The 12893-nt window shown below is 41.4% G+C and overlaps 1 protein-coding gene across 2 annotated transcripts; it reads left to right on the forward strand.

Moving 5' to 3' along the window:
- The first annotated feature begins 163 nt into the window (after positions 1-163).
- On the forward strand, positions 164-12789 carry NAAA (N-acylethanolamine acid amidase). 2 transcript variants are annotated; one of them, XM_056354818.1, is made up of 11 exons: positions 170-467; positions 1026-1190; positions 3087-3213; positions 3978-4068; positions 6705-6781; positions 8184-8356; positions 9230-9292; positions 9890-9956; positions 10509-10537; positions 11502-11583; positions 12401-12789. In XM_056354818.1, the coding sequence occupies exons 1-10, from the start codon at positions 262-264 to the stop codon at positions 11575-11577; spliced, it is 1074 nt and encodes a 357-aa protein (XP_056210793.1). In that variant the 5' UTR covers positions 170-261; the 3' UTR covers positions 11578-11583; positions 12401-12789. The 2 variants fall into 2 exon arrangements, 1 of the variants encoding a protein (XP_056210793.1); XR_008824399.1 differs by lacking the exon at positions 10509-10537 and having other exon boundaries at positions 164-467.
- Positions 12790-12893: the final 104 nt, after the last annotated feature.

A 12893-nucleotide genomic window follows, 5' to 3' on the forward strand; every position in this document is an offset into this window, starting at 1 on the left:
ATCGCTCTTGTCCCTGCCTCCAGGCGGGCGGGGCGGGCTCGGCGGCGGGGACCGGGGCCCCTGAGGGGATGGCAGCGCCTCGGCGCCCCGCGGGCCCGCTCCTTCTCTGTGCGGAGGTCGGGCCGTTCCCCCGAGGCAGGGTCGAGGGCGGCTGTCAGGCCTCGGGGCGGGCGGGCGGCCGAGGAGGGCGGCGCCCGCCATATCCCGGCCCTCCCCTCAGGCAGTCCCTGCCCGGTGCGGGGCTGCTGCCGGGCTGGCGCCATGGGGCGGGCAGCGGCGCGGTGGCCCCGGCAATGGGGGCTGCTGGTGCTGCTGTGCGGGGCGGTAGCGGCGGCCCCGGCTCCCCGCGCGGCGGCCCCGCTGCTGTGTAACGTGAGCCTGGACAGCCCCGCTGAGGAGCGCTGGCTGCCGGTGCTGAGGCGCTTCGATCCCGCCTTCCTGCGCGCCGCCGTCGCACGGGTCATCGAGTGAGTGTGAGGCGGCGGGGCGGGAGTGGGCAGCCCGGCGGGGTGCGAAATGGCCGCCGGGCCCGCCGCCCTGTGCCACTGGCAGAGCGGCGTGAGGGGTAGCCGCAGTCCCCGCCGCTCCCGCGTCAGGGCCCGTCGTGCCCTTCTCCCGTGCGCCGCCTGACCCGCCGCTGCGGGCCTGGGCGGGAGGGAGGGAGGGGGAAGCCGTGCCGCAGGGCTGCTGAACTCCCAGCTCAAAAATTCGGGGTGGTGTTGGGTTTGTGTTTGTTTTTTTAGCGTTAACTCAGTACTACCCCAGTTCTCATACGCTTAGGAACCTTGCCAGGGGATAGACCGGGGAGATCTCTGGTAAAAATAAGAAGAAATTGCACAGTAGGAACCCTGAGGGGCTTCTGTGGGGATGTGGAGAAGGCGGTGAAGGGCTGGGATGCTCAGGGGTGGCCGGCTGGGACAGCCCGATCAGAGAAACGGCAGGCTCTGTGGGTGTCTCGCTGCCAGCTGTATGTTGCAAATCTCTTGTGTCTCTTTCTTGGCTAACGCCTTGAGCATATTTTGCAGTGAAAGTGTACCAAAATGGGTCCACGAAGTCATTCGGCCGATAGCAGCAGAGTTGGAGTTCTTTATGCCGCAGCCCTTTGCAGGGGAAATTCGGGGGATGTGCAAAGCCCTGGGAATAAGTCTTGGAGATGGAGTCCTGCTAAACTTCGCCTACGAGTCTACTGCGTAAGTGGCCGGCGCTTAGAGAATCTGGTAGAAATGGGTAGAGGTTCATTTTGGTTCAGCATGGGAGAATGCACAAAGGCAGGTGAAGACATCATAGATGATTTGCACTGTTCATCTCACCCTGTTCTGTGCATTCAGCTGTAAGGTTTCATTCTCATTAGGAAGTTTATGTCCTGAATTGAACCAGAAATGCAGAGCAGTGTTTTTATTAATAAGGTAACAACGTAGCAAAGCAGTGTGTTTATTTGTTAATAAAGGTAACACATAGCTGTAATATTTTTGTGTACATATATCTGTGTAAATGTATAAAAGTACAAAAATAATTTCTGCTAATAAGGAAGGGCCACCCATTCAAAAGTAGTTGCGTTCATTTATCATCAAAGTGCATCATGTAACGCACTCTTGTCATTTAAATTGTCCTATTTCCCCAAAAAGGAAACTAGAAGAATTAGTTGCAATTTAAGTATTTCAACCATTCATCTGAGATATGGTTGCTTCCAGACCATTTTCTGAATGAATGTTCACTGTATAATGTGAATTTTATAAATGACTGTATAATGTCATTTTTTGATTTGCACAGTGTAAAATGGATGTAGTATCTTTATGACAGCAGACAACCTCGGTGGAAAAAACACTCCATTTCTTTGTCTTTTTTTGCTCTGGAAGCATGTGCAGGATAATAATAAACAATTGGCATTGCCTGTGACGATTCTAGAATTATTTTTCAGTATAATTTTAATAAAAAAACAGTTGCATACAGCCACTTGTATGCATTTTGATTATTATTTTTCTTAATGTGTGGTATTTGGTGTTTTTTTTTCTTAATAAGGATTAATATCAGATAAGATAGTAATTTAAATGCTAGCTTTCTTAGTATTTCATAGAGGGCACTTGTCAGCCCTGGTAAGGCCCATGCAATTTTAAGTTTCTCAGCAATATTAAAGAAAAATCAACTGGGAACAAACTACTTGTCTGCAGAATTTTTTTACTCTTGCAGTTTTGAAAGACAGTTCTATGCATCACTGGAATGACAAACTCATAACTTCACAGAAAATAATTTTTTAATTCCCTGCTAATTCAATATACTTCATAGAAAAGCCTGTTTCAATGAAACTGAAATTGTTAGTAAAAAAGGAACTCCATCACACTTCCTGTTCTAGAGAAGAGGTTAGCGTATTACTGAAATGGCTGATACTTTAACAACAACCGGTGTTTTCAGTTTGAAAGGACTTTGAAATTTTTATCTAGTTGTGATTAAAAATACAAACAGGGTCCAAATTGAAATAATCTATAACTGTTAAAATGAAATCCACAAAGTTTCAGACTGATGCTTTGTGGATGGTTTTAGACCACTTTTCATCTCAATTTAGAAAAGTGTTAAAATGAAATAATGAAAATTTTCCCAAGTTGAAATGCTGCTTCCTACCTGGTCTGTAATATCTGACCTGATGTGGATGGTAGTGAGGCTTTTGAGTTTCTGAGCCAGGTGAGACCTGGTAAGTTAAGTATCAGTTTTATATGTTAGACTCTGCGGGAAAGGACTTTCCCTTAGAGTTATCATGCCTAAGTCATATTGGACATTGTAGTGTTGTGCAGTTATGCAGAGCTTCAGTCAAACCATTCTGTCCCCCCCTTTTTTTTTCCAATTTGAAACTAAAACTTGCAAGAAAATTTGTCAGAAAATGTAGGGTGAGACTGTTCTCTAGGGTTGGGAAGTGTAAGTGTTAATGATGTAATGCAAGTTCCCATTTCATTTGTATGCTTACGTTACTAAAATACTTCACAGAGGATAAAGTCAGTTACTCCTCCTAAAACGCTGAGTTAGTTCAAGTATAATATTGAAAGCGTTGTCATAGCTTTTTCTTAGATCATTCTTTCTCCTTTTTGTTTTTGAAGGTTCTGTACTAGTATTGTCGCTCAGGATGACAAAGGAAACATTTACCATGGTCGGAACCTGGATTACAATTTTGTCGATATATTAAGCAAGATTACAATTGATGTGCGGTTTATAAAAAGTGGGCAGGTATCATCTCTGGTGGCTGGGTGGTTTTCTGTGAAGGAACAGGGTATGGTCGTACAGCTGTATAGGCAGCAGGATTTAATGTGGGAATGTGGTTCCTATCCCAGGTTTACTGGATTATTACAGCAGCACAGTCAATCTCTCTAGTAGCGTGGGATGAATGCTGGTTTTCTTTGCTTTCTGGACATGCAGTCTGGGGTGATAAACTGGAACAAATAGAACAGCATAATCTAATATCTCAAGATCGTTATTTGGAAGGAGATGTTGAAAGACGGAAATGCCAAAATATTAAGAAGAGAGGTACTAGACAATATAGAAAAGAGATAAGTTTTGGCAGGGACTGATTTTGAGGCTTTTTTTCCAAGGCCTTGTTAACTTTTGACCAATGTGTGTATGTTAGATGAAAATTTCTGAAAATGAACTACTTGCTAATGCAGTCCTCGTTAGTGAGATTTTCTTTATATTTATTAGTCTGTTTTGCAAATGGAGAACTTTTTGTTTGTTTCTTGCTTGGCAACTTGCTAACTTCAGCAGTACTTTTGTAGCAGTCTGTGATCATTAACAAATGAAATGCAGTGAATTTTGGTCCTCAGAGTCTTTCTTTACTTTGCAAATTTTGCTGTAATTTAAGACAAAGCATTTTCTAATAACCTCTGTATGAAAGTCACAGAAAAAAAAAGTACAGGATGCTGCTTCAGAAAGTTGCCTGTATTTTAACTAGTGTTCTGTTCCAGAATGCTAAAATACTGCATGTTTCCTGGTTTCAGATAGCGTATCAAGGCACCACGTTTCTTGGTTACGTAGGCTTATGGACTGGACAAAGTCCACACAAGTTCACAATCTCCGGTGATGAACGAGGTAAAATAAATCTGTCTGCCCCACCTGATGTTACGTACACTATTCTAGTTGATTGTTTCCTGCTTGGGACCTCCTCTCATACTCTCCTAGAGGGAAAAATGTAATTCAGGTTGCCAGGAAGAAGCTGATGTTGCATGACTTCTCTTGCCCTCAGGGAGTGAAAGCACACTGCCAGGTTTTTGGCTGCTACATGGGAGAAAGGTATTTGTCAGCCCAGCATCATCTGACCTTGAAAAGTGTCAAAGGAGACAGAGAACCTTGAGGAAAGCCATAAAAGACAAATTAACGTGTTCTGTTCAAGAGACATAATTTGAGATAGCAGAGTAGGGGCTGAGGGGAAAAAGGTGCAGTTGTGTATAGTAAATTAATGGCTGCTTTCCTAGTTCTCTGTCCCTTTCTCTGTCTTCCACAATTCTCTGTCCCCATGAGGCAGCTTCAAAGAGAGGATGGGAAGAGAAGTGTAAGACTGAGAGATCTAGGGGAAAGACAGCAGAGCCTGAGAGAATGCATGGAGGTACTGGAAAGGCAGCCGAGGACAGATCCAGTAGTAGAAGTAAGCTGAGAAATGTCAATACCGAGAAGTAAAGCTTGACAATAGGAGGGCTGGTAACTGTCAGGAGGGCAAAGGAATGGTTGTTGCCTTTTCCATCAGCCCTTCAGTTTCACAGATACTGAGTTATGTCTAACTCAGAGCTTGGGTTTGCCCCTTCCATTGCTTCACTCCTTTTTTTTCTTTTTTCATTTCTTTTTAAGAAGCATAATCCTAGCTGTTTGTTAGAACTGGAAGCAATGTAGTCTGAGTTAGAACCAACACCTAAAATAAATGTTTTTCACTTGCAATTGTGGTAAGCATTTTTTCTTTTCTTTTTAATCTTTTCTTTTAATTAAACAATCTTTTGTTTTCAATTTTTTTAATGTTATGCAACCGCTATTCACTGTATATGTTATATACATATTCATTATCTCTGTGAGTGGGGATTCTACTATGGAGCGTGCACCTTTTGATTCCTGTTCCCTTTGTTAATACTGCCTTGTTGCATTCACTAAATTATTTCCATAGTTTACACTCATGGGGTTTTTTAAGAGCCTGCTTCTGATGCTAGTGTAGTTATTTAATCCTTTCAAAACTCAGTATCCTGGGCTGATACTCAGAGATGGCAACTGATTTTGGTTCATACTAACATCAGCTTGGAAATAAAGTCTTAAGTGTATCAAGTGTCTGCAAAAGGCTTGATATAGAAGATCTTGCAAAGTCCTATGTCTGTGAACAGGCACAATCTGGGGACAAAACCAGTGCCATCCTGCTTTCCCTGCTGTTTCTCAGCAGTGTGCTTCAACCTGCAGTACAAGGATCATCTGAGACGACAGTGAGGTCGTTTAGTCCATGCACAAACCCATTCTGTTCTCCCGATTCTGATAGAGGAATCAAGTACTGCAAACCTGCGTGTGTGGTTGGCCCCACTTGTCCATCAGCAGCTGATGTGCTGTCATCCGTGTGCCTCCACTTCAGCCACGTGTCACTCATTCAACACATGCTGCAGTCCTGTAAATCAGTTGTTGCTGACTGCTTGCTGCTTTATCCGAACTAAGAGTTCAGTCATACGACTGAACTAAAAAATTTTGGGAAACAAGCATGTGAACTACAGCTGGAAAGGGGGGTGACTTTAAATTAGGGTGAAGGTCTATCAAGTGACAAGCACATTGTTTCTGCTGGCTTTTTCTGGTTTTGGCATATGAGTATTTATAACCTTGTCCTGCTGTTTTTCTTAGTTCTCTTAATTTTCTCCAGTAATACAAAAACACCATCACTACCTCTTTTTTCAGCTGTGTAATTCTTCCTGTTGTTGACATAGTTCAGGAAGATGAATAATGAGGTGATTGATGCTGCTAATATTTGAGTTGACAGACGTAGACTATTGTAGGAATGGACCAGCAATTCTTTTGGAAATACTTGTTACAAAGTGCTAGTCCTGGTTACAGTCACCTTTGACTCTTCATTACTTATAATTCAGCTATGAATAAAAACAGTTTTAAAACTGAGCAGCTAGCAAGTTATCAATACTGGAAGAAATGTGGTAGTTTTTGATAGGACTTGCCAGTGCTGGCAAGTTCTGAGAGATATTGTGTATTCTCTGTACAATGTTGAACACTGTCTTCTTTATTGTCCACCGTACCTCAGACTCCTGCTGTTTTATGGCAGCCTGTTAGGGTTGTGGGCATATTGTACCTTTCAGAAGACACCAAAAAGATAATGATCGCTCATTGTAGGTCTGACATGCTTTCTGGAAAGCAGGGTCGTTACTTCAGCTGCTGTGGTTCAAGTTCAGCTGGGATTGTTGTCTATTTATATTTCAGCTCTAGTTTCACCTGGGTTTTATGCTTTTTGCTAGCCCTTCTTCTGGAATGTTGGTATTTTATGCTGATATGTAGCTGCCCTGTTTATAAATTTATAAAGCTGCCCTTTAAATAAACTTAAAAGAATTTGTTGCACCACTCTTTTGTAATACAGTAGAGAGAAAGACTGTAGAGCTAGAGATGGGATGTGGAGAAGAAAGGAAGGCAGGAGGCTAGATTTCACAGCATGTACGTAACATGCATACATAGTAATTTTTATTATTTTCTTTTTTTTTCCCCAGAGGGTGGTAGGTGGTGGGAAAATGCAATAGCTGCTTTTCTGAATCGGAATTACCCTGTCAGCTGGCTTGTCCGAGATGTAAGTGCACTGAGTTATTGTCTCATGTTTCACAGTGATGTCATTTGTACTTACAAACTTCCTAATAAATTTGATGTTCCAACTTCTAGTTTCACAGAAAATTCAATAAATTGATAAGTAAATGCATTTTGTAAGAGGAGATGGGTGTTGTCCCCAAAAGCGATGTGTAGGAGAGAGGCAGTTCCAGCCCTTCAGGGAGGCGATCTCTAATCAATGCCAAAAGTCCTTGAGAAGCTGTGCAAAGACTTCCTTCCTAGGGACTACTTCAGCTAGTTGTGATTTGTAATTTAACAAATTGAGGCAGCTGCACTCTTAGATGGTTAGTGTCTCACCCAGTGGTTATTTCACACTACATTTGATATGTTACCATATTAAAAATGCAGAGTTCACCGGTGAGTGGAAGGAGTTAGACCGGTATTTCATATAGCACATTTTATGAGTACTGTGTTAGGGTACTACTAAGATAAAACAGATTTGCTGCTTCTCAGATTCTTGAATTACAGTAAGCATGAATGATACAATTGCAGGTATACAAACTCCCTGCAGAACTGGAATGTCTACTGGAGACTTTACTGTTCATAGTTTTTTGAGATTGAGATGTGTCTTGAGGCTGTGCCTTGAAACTACTAGCTGCAGTGTTGCTGTCAGAAATAATTGTTCTCTAGGGTTTCCCCTGTCTTTCTGAACAACGTTATTTGATGCACGTTCCCCGTATTTGTTTTTAGTTCCTGCACAGTGTTCACTTTTAAAGACGTACTTCAGTAGGTTGTGGCTCTGTGCCTGAAAATAGCTTCATTGGCTGCAGTGACTGTCAGTTTATGCTAAGTTAGTCACCTGGTTGTGGCAGGAGAACACAGGCTTGCTGTAAGCAATGCCTCTGCCTTACTCACCGTTGTTACCTAAATCCTCTGAAACCACTGGCAAGACAAAAACATTGAGTAGGTTTTTCCCCCCGCCCCGCTTTCATCCACTTTTCATCTATCCTGTTGTTCACATGGAAAGACTGAGGGTGTTCCTGAGGATTCAGGAAAATCCTTTGCTGGGGGTTGAATTTGCAGAGTAAGGATATGTCTCTGTCTTTTGAATGGCAGATTTTCCAGCTTTTTTCACTTTTCACCATATACAAATGTGTACATGTATGGGTGTGTATATGTGCATTTATATTTACTGTTTTCTTTGAATATTTGCAAAGTTGGGATTAATGAGTTAATTTACTAGTCATAGGCATTTCATGTTCATATGATTGTCTGTTTGGAAACATGTTTCAAGTAGCACTTTACAGTCAGTTGCTATTTTCAAAAAAGCTGGACCTTTTCTTCTTTTTAAGATGTCCCAGTGCTCGTTTTTGTGCTTGGCTGTGCTCTGTGATCTTTGTTTCACTGTGATCTCCTTTTTGCATTAGACCCTGAGCAGAGCAGAGGACTTTCAGTCAGCTGTTCTCAGACTAGCTGGCATTCCCATCATTGCTGAAGTTTACTATATTGTAGGAGGTGTATCACCCAAAGAAGGCATGGTCATAACGAGGAATAGAAGAGGGCCAGCCGATCTCTGGCCTCTTGATCCTTTAGGTGGAGCGTAAGTATTAAAAACCAGTTTATTTCGCTTTTTCATATTCCCTTCTGAGTGAGAGGTAGGCTTAGTGACCCAACATTCTTGAGAGATCCAGGGCATCTCTTACTAATGCTTACAGCTGGACAGGGAAAGCTTGAAAGTCTCTGAAAGGAACCCCAGTTTCTCCTCTTTGAGAAGGAATCACACCACCTTGTCAGGTTGGGGCAGTCCAGAGGGTTGAGGGTGGAAGGAACACCTGTATGTGTTTATTTTTTAGCCAGATTCCAAAGGAGACAAGACTTGAGGGCCTCTCCTGTCTGGCTCCCAAATATTCTACCGGTAAATTCAGCAATTCAAAATTAATTTTGACCCAATTTGGTAGAAGGGTTGGTAGCTCAAAAATAATTGTTCCTGTCAATTAATATTGACAGCTTAATATATGAAGGAGATAATAAGATAGTTGCCCTGCGGTGAAAAAGGGCACTTAATGCGTACAGTCAGCCAGCGGGTACTGGCTTGGCAACAGCCAGGTGGCCTGTTGGCTCTGTGTACTCCAACCGGAATGCTGCAGGCTGCATCACATGCCTATCTTTTCTCCGATCATCTCTTTAAAGATCTGATCTTCCTTTTATTGTAGTCAGTAGTAGCTTTGTCACGGACACCAGCAGGACTTCAGAGGTTTCTTCTTTTTGATTTGTGTTCATTAGTTTACGGTAAAGGCTGCTATTTTTATCAACATAGGACCCCCTGGGCTTGCAAGAGACATGGGAAAGAGGCTTTTGAGGGATTTTTTTTTCCTTTTGGCAATACAGAGATACTGTATTCTTTGTCTTTGTTAATTACCTACCAATTCGCCTTTTTGCTTGTGTTTATGTTTGTGTGTTGTGTTACATATAGGTGGTTTCGTGTGGAGACAAACTATGACCATTGGACTACCCCTCCTCCTTTTGACGATCGAAGGTAAATTTAGTTTGGAGCTCTGTGGTGATATAACACTTTTATTTTGAAAAAGCTTAAGAGACTTGGGTGTTTTCTTCTCCAAATGGGTGTTAGCTCATTGAGCAGGCAGCTTATTCAGTTTCTGTAATGCCACTCAAAAGGGAACAGATGAGGTAAGGAGCAATATTCATGCATGCCAGAGGAAAGTCTATGTGGCACTGAGTGGCATAAAAGATGAAAAATTGCAAGGCTAAGGCATGTACCCAAAATTTCTTTATAAAGCAGTTTAGTAAAAGCTAAAGGATTTAGATTCACAATGACAAAACTATTTGATGGCACTAGGAAGGTGCTTGCAGATGACATTTTTTAGGTTTTAGGCTGTGTGGTATATAAAAAGCTGTTGACAGATTCCTGTTGGTCTGTACTCAGTGTTGTAGTTAGTTACAGAGTAGCTTCAGCAGTGTGAGACTAGATTCAGTCGTGCAGAACTCTGGATTATTTTAGGCCAAGGCAAGCATTTCAATGTGAAGGCGTTTAGTGAGACGTTTTTCACATTGGTGCTTTGTAGCCTTTGGAACAGTAAGCTGTGTTTAATGATACTACATTGTTTTCCTGCAGAACTGCAGCCATCAAAGCTCTCAACGCTACTGGACAGCAGAACATCAATTTTGATACGCTTTTTAAGGTAAGCTTTTAAATTCTGCATTGTGACTTAATGTTCTTTTTCAAAGCAGAAGTGCAGTTGCATTTTTGTCAGGGATTTAAAAGCTGTCCAAGGAAGGCATGGTGAAAAAGGTGTACTTTACAACCATCTCTGGAGAGTTTAAGACTGCTAAGTTTGTTAAATGTTTCTGAACATGCTTGCATAGATAGTCATTTTGTAATAGTGTACCAATCCAAGTGGAAGGTGCACGAGGTGAATCCCATCGCCATCATCTTTGTGCAGTTCCTTATTTCAAGCACAATTACAAATATTATGGCAGGCAGATAAAGTGTTAGGCATGAGTGTTATTTACCAGTTAGTTTTGAGAACTTAAATGTTCTGTGTTTCAGAGGGCTTTTAAAAAATATTTTTTGTGAAATTATCTGATATTTAAAAAACCGCAAACAAACAGCAAGAGAAATTCTTGACTTTGCATTATTCCTTTTCATAACTTCATTCTACTACTGCTTCTAAATAGCCTTTTAATTCTCTCTTCATTTACCAAAATGACAACTCTTCAAACTTTCTGTACAGGTGTTGTCAGTGAAGCCAGTCTTAAACAAGTAAGTATTAGATTCAGAGATGTTAATCAATGCCTCTGGCCATGCCTTGCACCACTTAGAAGTCAATCACAAACTTCCTTAGGATCTTCCTATGTGTCTGTCTGAAGATCTTGCAGTTTCCCAACTTAGATTTCTGCTTGTGCACGTGGCATGCTTTTTTCGCTTCCACAGTGCTCTTCCTCTTTGGTCTGTCACTCTAGCCAAGAAAGTACACTTTGTTAGGCTCGGACTGGTAATGGGAAGTTCCTTTGTAGTAGTGAAACAAGTGACTGCTTAGAGGAGGAGCTGGACTTTATCCTGAGTCATTTGTGCCTTTCATTTTTGGAACCTTTGTATTTGCATTAACACTGAAAATGGCTTTCTTGGGAGCTTCTGATGTAGCTCTGCTTGATGTGTAAAAAGGGAAAAAAAGAAAAGGCAGTAAGTGGGAACATAGCTTTTAGGTACCATTTATAGGATTTCTAAGAGAGATTTATTTCAGTGCGCCATTATTGTTCTGCATTATTCCACAAATTGCACCTTTGCAGGTTATCCTGTTTTGTTTTACTTCTGTATCAAGCTCAGCGTATTCTCTGGATCAGCCATTCGCATTAGAGCTTGGCAATGGCTTCTTCAAAGTTAATACCAGGACTTCCTCTACTCTGTTATAAACGTGAGGAAATTTGGAAAGGAGAAGGTTGTGTCTGTGTAACTGCTAAGATTAGCAATACTAATTTTTTAATACAGTGATAAAACAGATGTAGAAATATAGTTCCTTTGCTGTACTGAGTGGGGGGAAAAATACTAAAATTTTGTGCCACCAGCCTTCATTTTTATCAGTCTCCCCACTCTTTCTAACCCTTGTGTACCTAAGCAGAACGTTTGTTTTCACTAAGATTTGTTCTGCTGCTTTGCTAGTTTTAGAAATTAATTTTCTTGCCTTTGGAGTGTCACTTAACTCTTTGCCTCTTTCCTTCCCTACCAGTAACACAGTGTATACCACGCTAATGAGCGCTGCACTTCCAGATAAGTACCAGACATGGATCAGAACTGTGAAGTGAAGAGGTGTAAGTAGCATGCTGGTGCTCCTAGCTAGTGTAATTAAATAAAAATGCCAGCTGAAGAGTCATTGAGGGACAAAGCACTGCAGTGGCACTCAAGTGATCTAGTCTGAATTCCTGATTCTCCTTTGCTTTGCTTATTGACCTTGGATAAATACCTTCCCCTGTTGTTTTAGAGGTAGTTAAATATTGACATTCTTTGCAAAACTCTTGGAGGTTAGCTTAGGAAAAGTGCTTTATCAGAGAGGAAGGGGTGGATGTTGTTGCAACGTAAAAGGTAGAGGTTCACTTTGTGAACGTTTTAGCTGTTATTTTTACCAGTCCTACTACAGTCATGTCTCCTGGTGGTTGACCAGGACAGGAAGCCCTGCCAGAGTGAACTGAATCCCAGAAAGAGGGGTTGGTGCGCTTGGCATGGAGAAAGATCAAGCTTAATTTGCGACAGCCACTCACAGGCGACTGAGTATTAGCATCCTTTGAGGGCTTTTGTCCTGTGAACTTGAAGAAAAAGTCAAAGTGCTTGAACTCACAAGCTGCCTCACATGGTAGCTTTATTGTGTTTGGAGAAAGATATTAAGTGGCGTTTATTTCTATTCCGAGAAACTCTGGTTGCATTGTCTTTGCAGGAGCACAAGAAACTGCGTTGCAGCTTGAATAGTTTTTTAAACTATTATTAGTATTGTGTTTGTAGAAGTTATATTGTACATTTGATTTTAGCAAGAGTAATTCCTTTCTTTTAGAGATTCTGCACCATTTGTTTCTTTGTTAACTTGATACAAACCTGTGCTCTTTTTTTTTTTTTTCTTTTTTTTCTTTTTTTTAGCTCAACAGACAAAATGAGTAAAAAGCTGAAGCTTTCCAGGACTGGCATATGCTTTTAAAATCACTCTCACAAGCAGGACAGTTCTTTTGGCTTATTGATTATAGTATCATAGAATTATTTAGGTTGAAGTGTGAGCCATTCAGGAAGTAATGACTTGTTAATTTTAGGTGTTGCAGATGATACTGTTAATGGACTGTAATGGAAGTTTGATTTTATTGTAATCGATGTTCTAGCAGATGTTGATGGCTAAAAATGCTTTTACTATTTTTGGAAAGAGTTGTGCAACCTGAATGTACTTATGCGCTGACTAATAAATAAAAAACTCATATATTTTGCCTGGCCTGTAGGTCTGAATATAATTAAATAAACATATGCAGCTGATCACTTGATTTATGAAGACCTGTGGTGTTACTCCTAATGTCATCATCCTTTTCACTGATCTTGTGATCATGAGCCTAGCAGGGTCAGACGCAGCAGTCAGCTGCATGCATAT

The sequence above is a fragment of the Falco biarmicus genome, chromosome 1 (genome assembly GCF_023638135.1).
Source record: "Falco biarmicus isolate bFalBia1 chromosome 1, bFalBia1.pri, whole genome shotgun sequence".
In the NCBI taxonomy this organism is placed as follows: Eukaryota; Metazoa; Chordata; class Aves; order Falconiformes; family Falconidae; genus Falco; species Falco biarmicus.

Coding starts and splice junctions, on each gene's coding strand:
- NAAA (XM_056354818.1), top strand. CDS start 262: ATGGGGCGGGCAGCGGCGCGGTGGCCCCGGCAATGGGGGCTGCTGGTG. Junction 1,191..3,086: donor TTCGCCTACGAGTCTACTGC/GTAAGTGGCCGG, acceptor TTGTTTTTGAAG/GTTCTGTACTAGTATTGTCG. Junction 4,069..6,704: donor AATCTCCGGTGATGAACGAG/GTAAAATAAATC, acceptor TTTTTTCCCCAG/AGGGTGGTAGGTGGTGGGAA.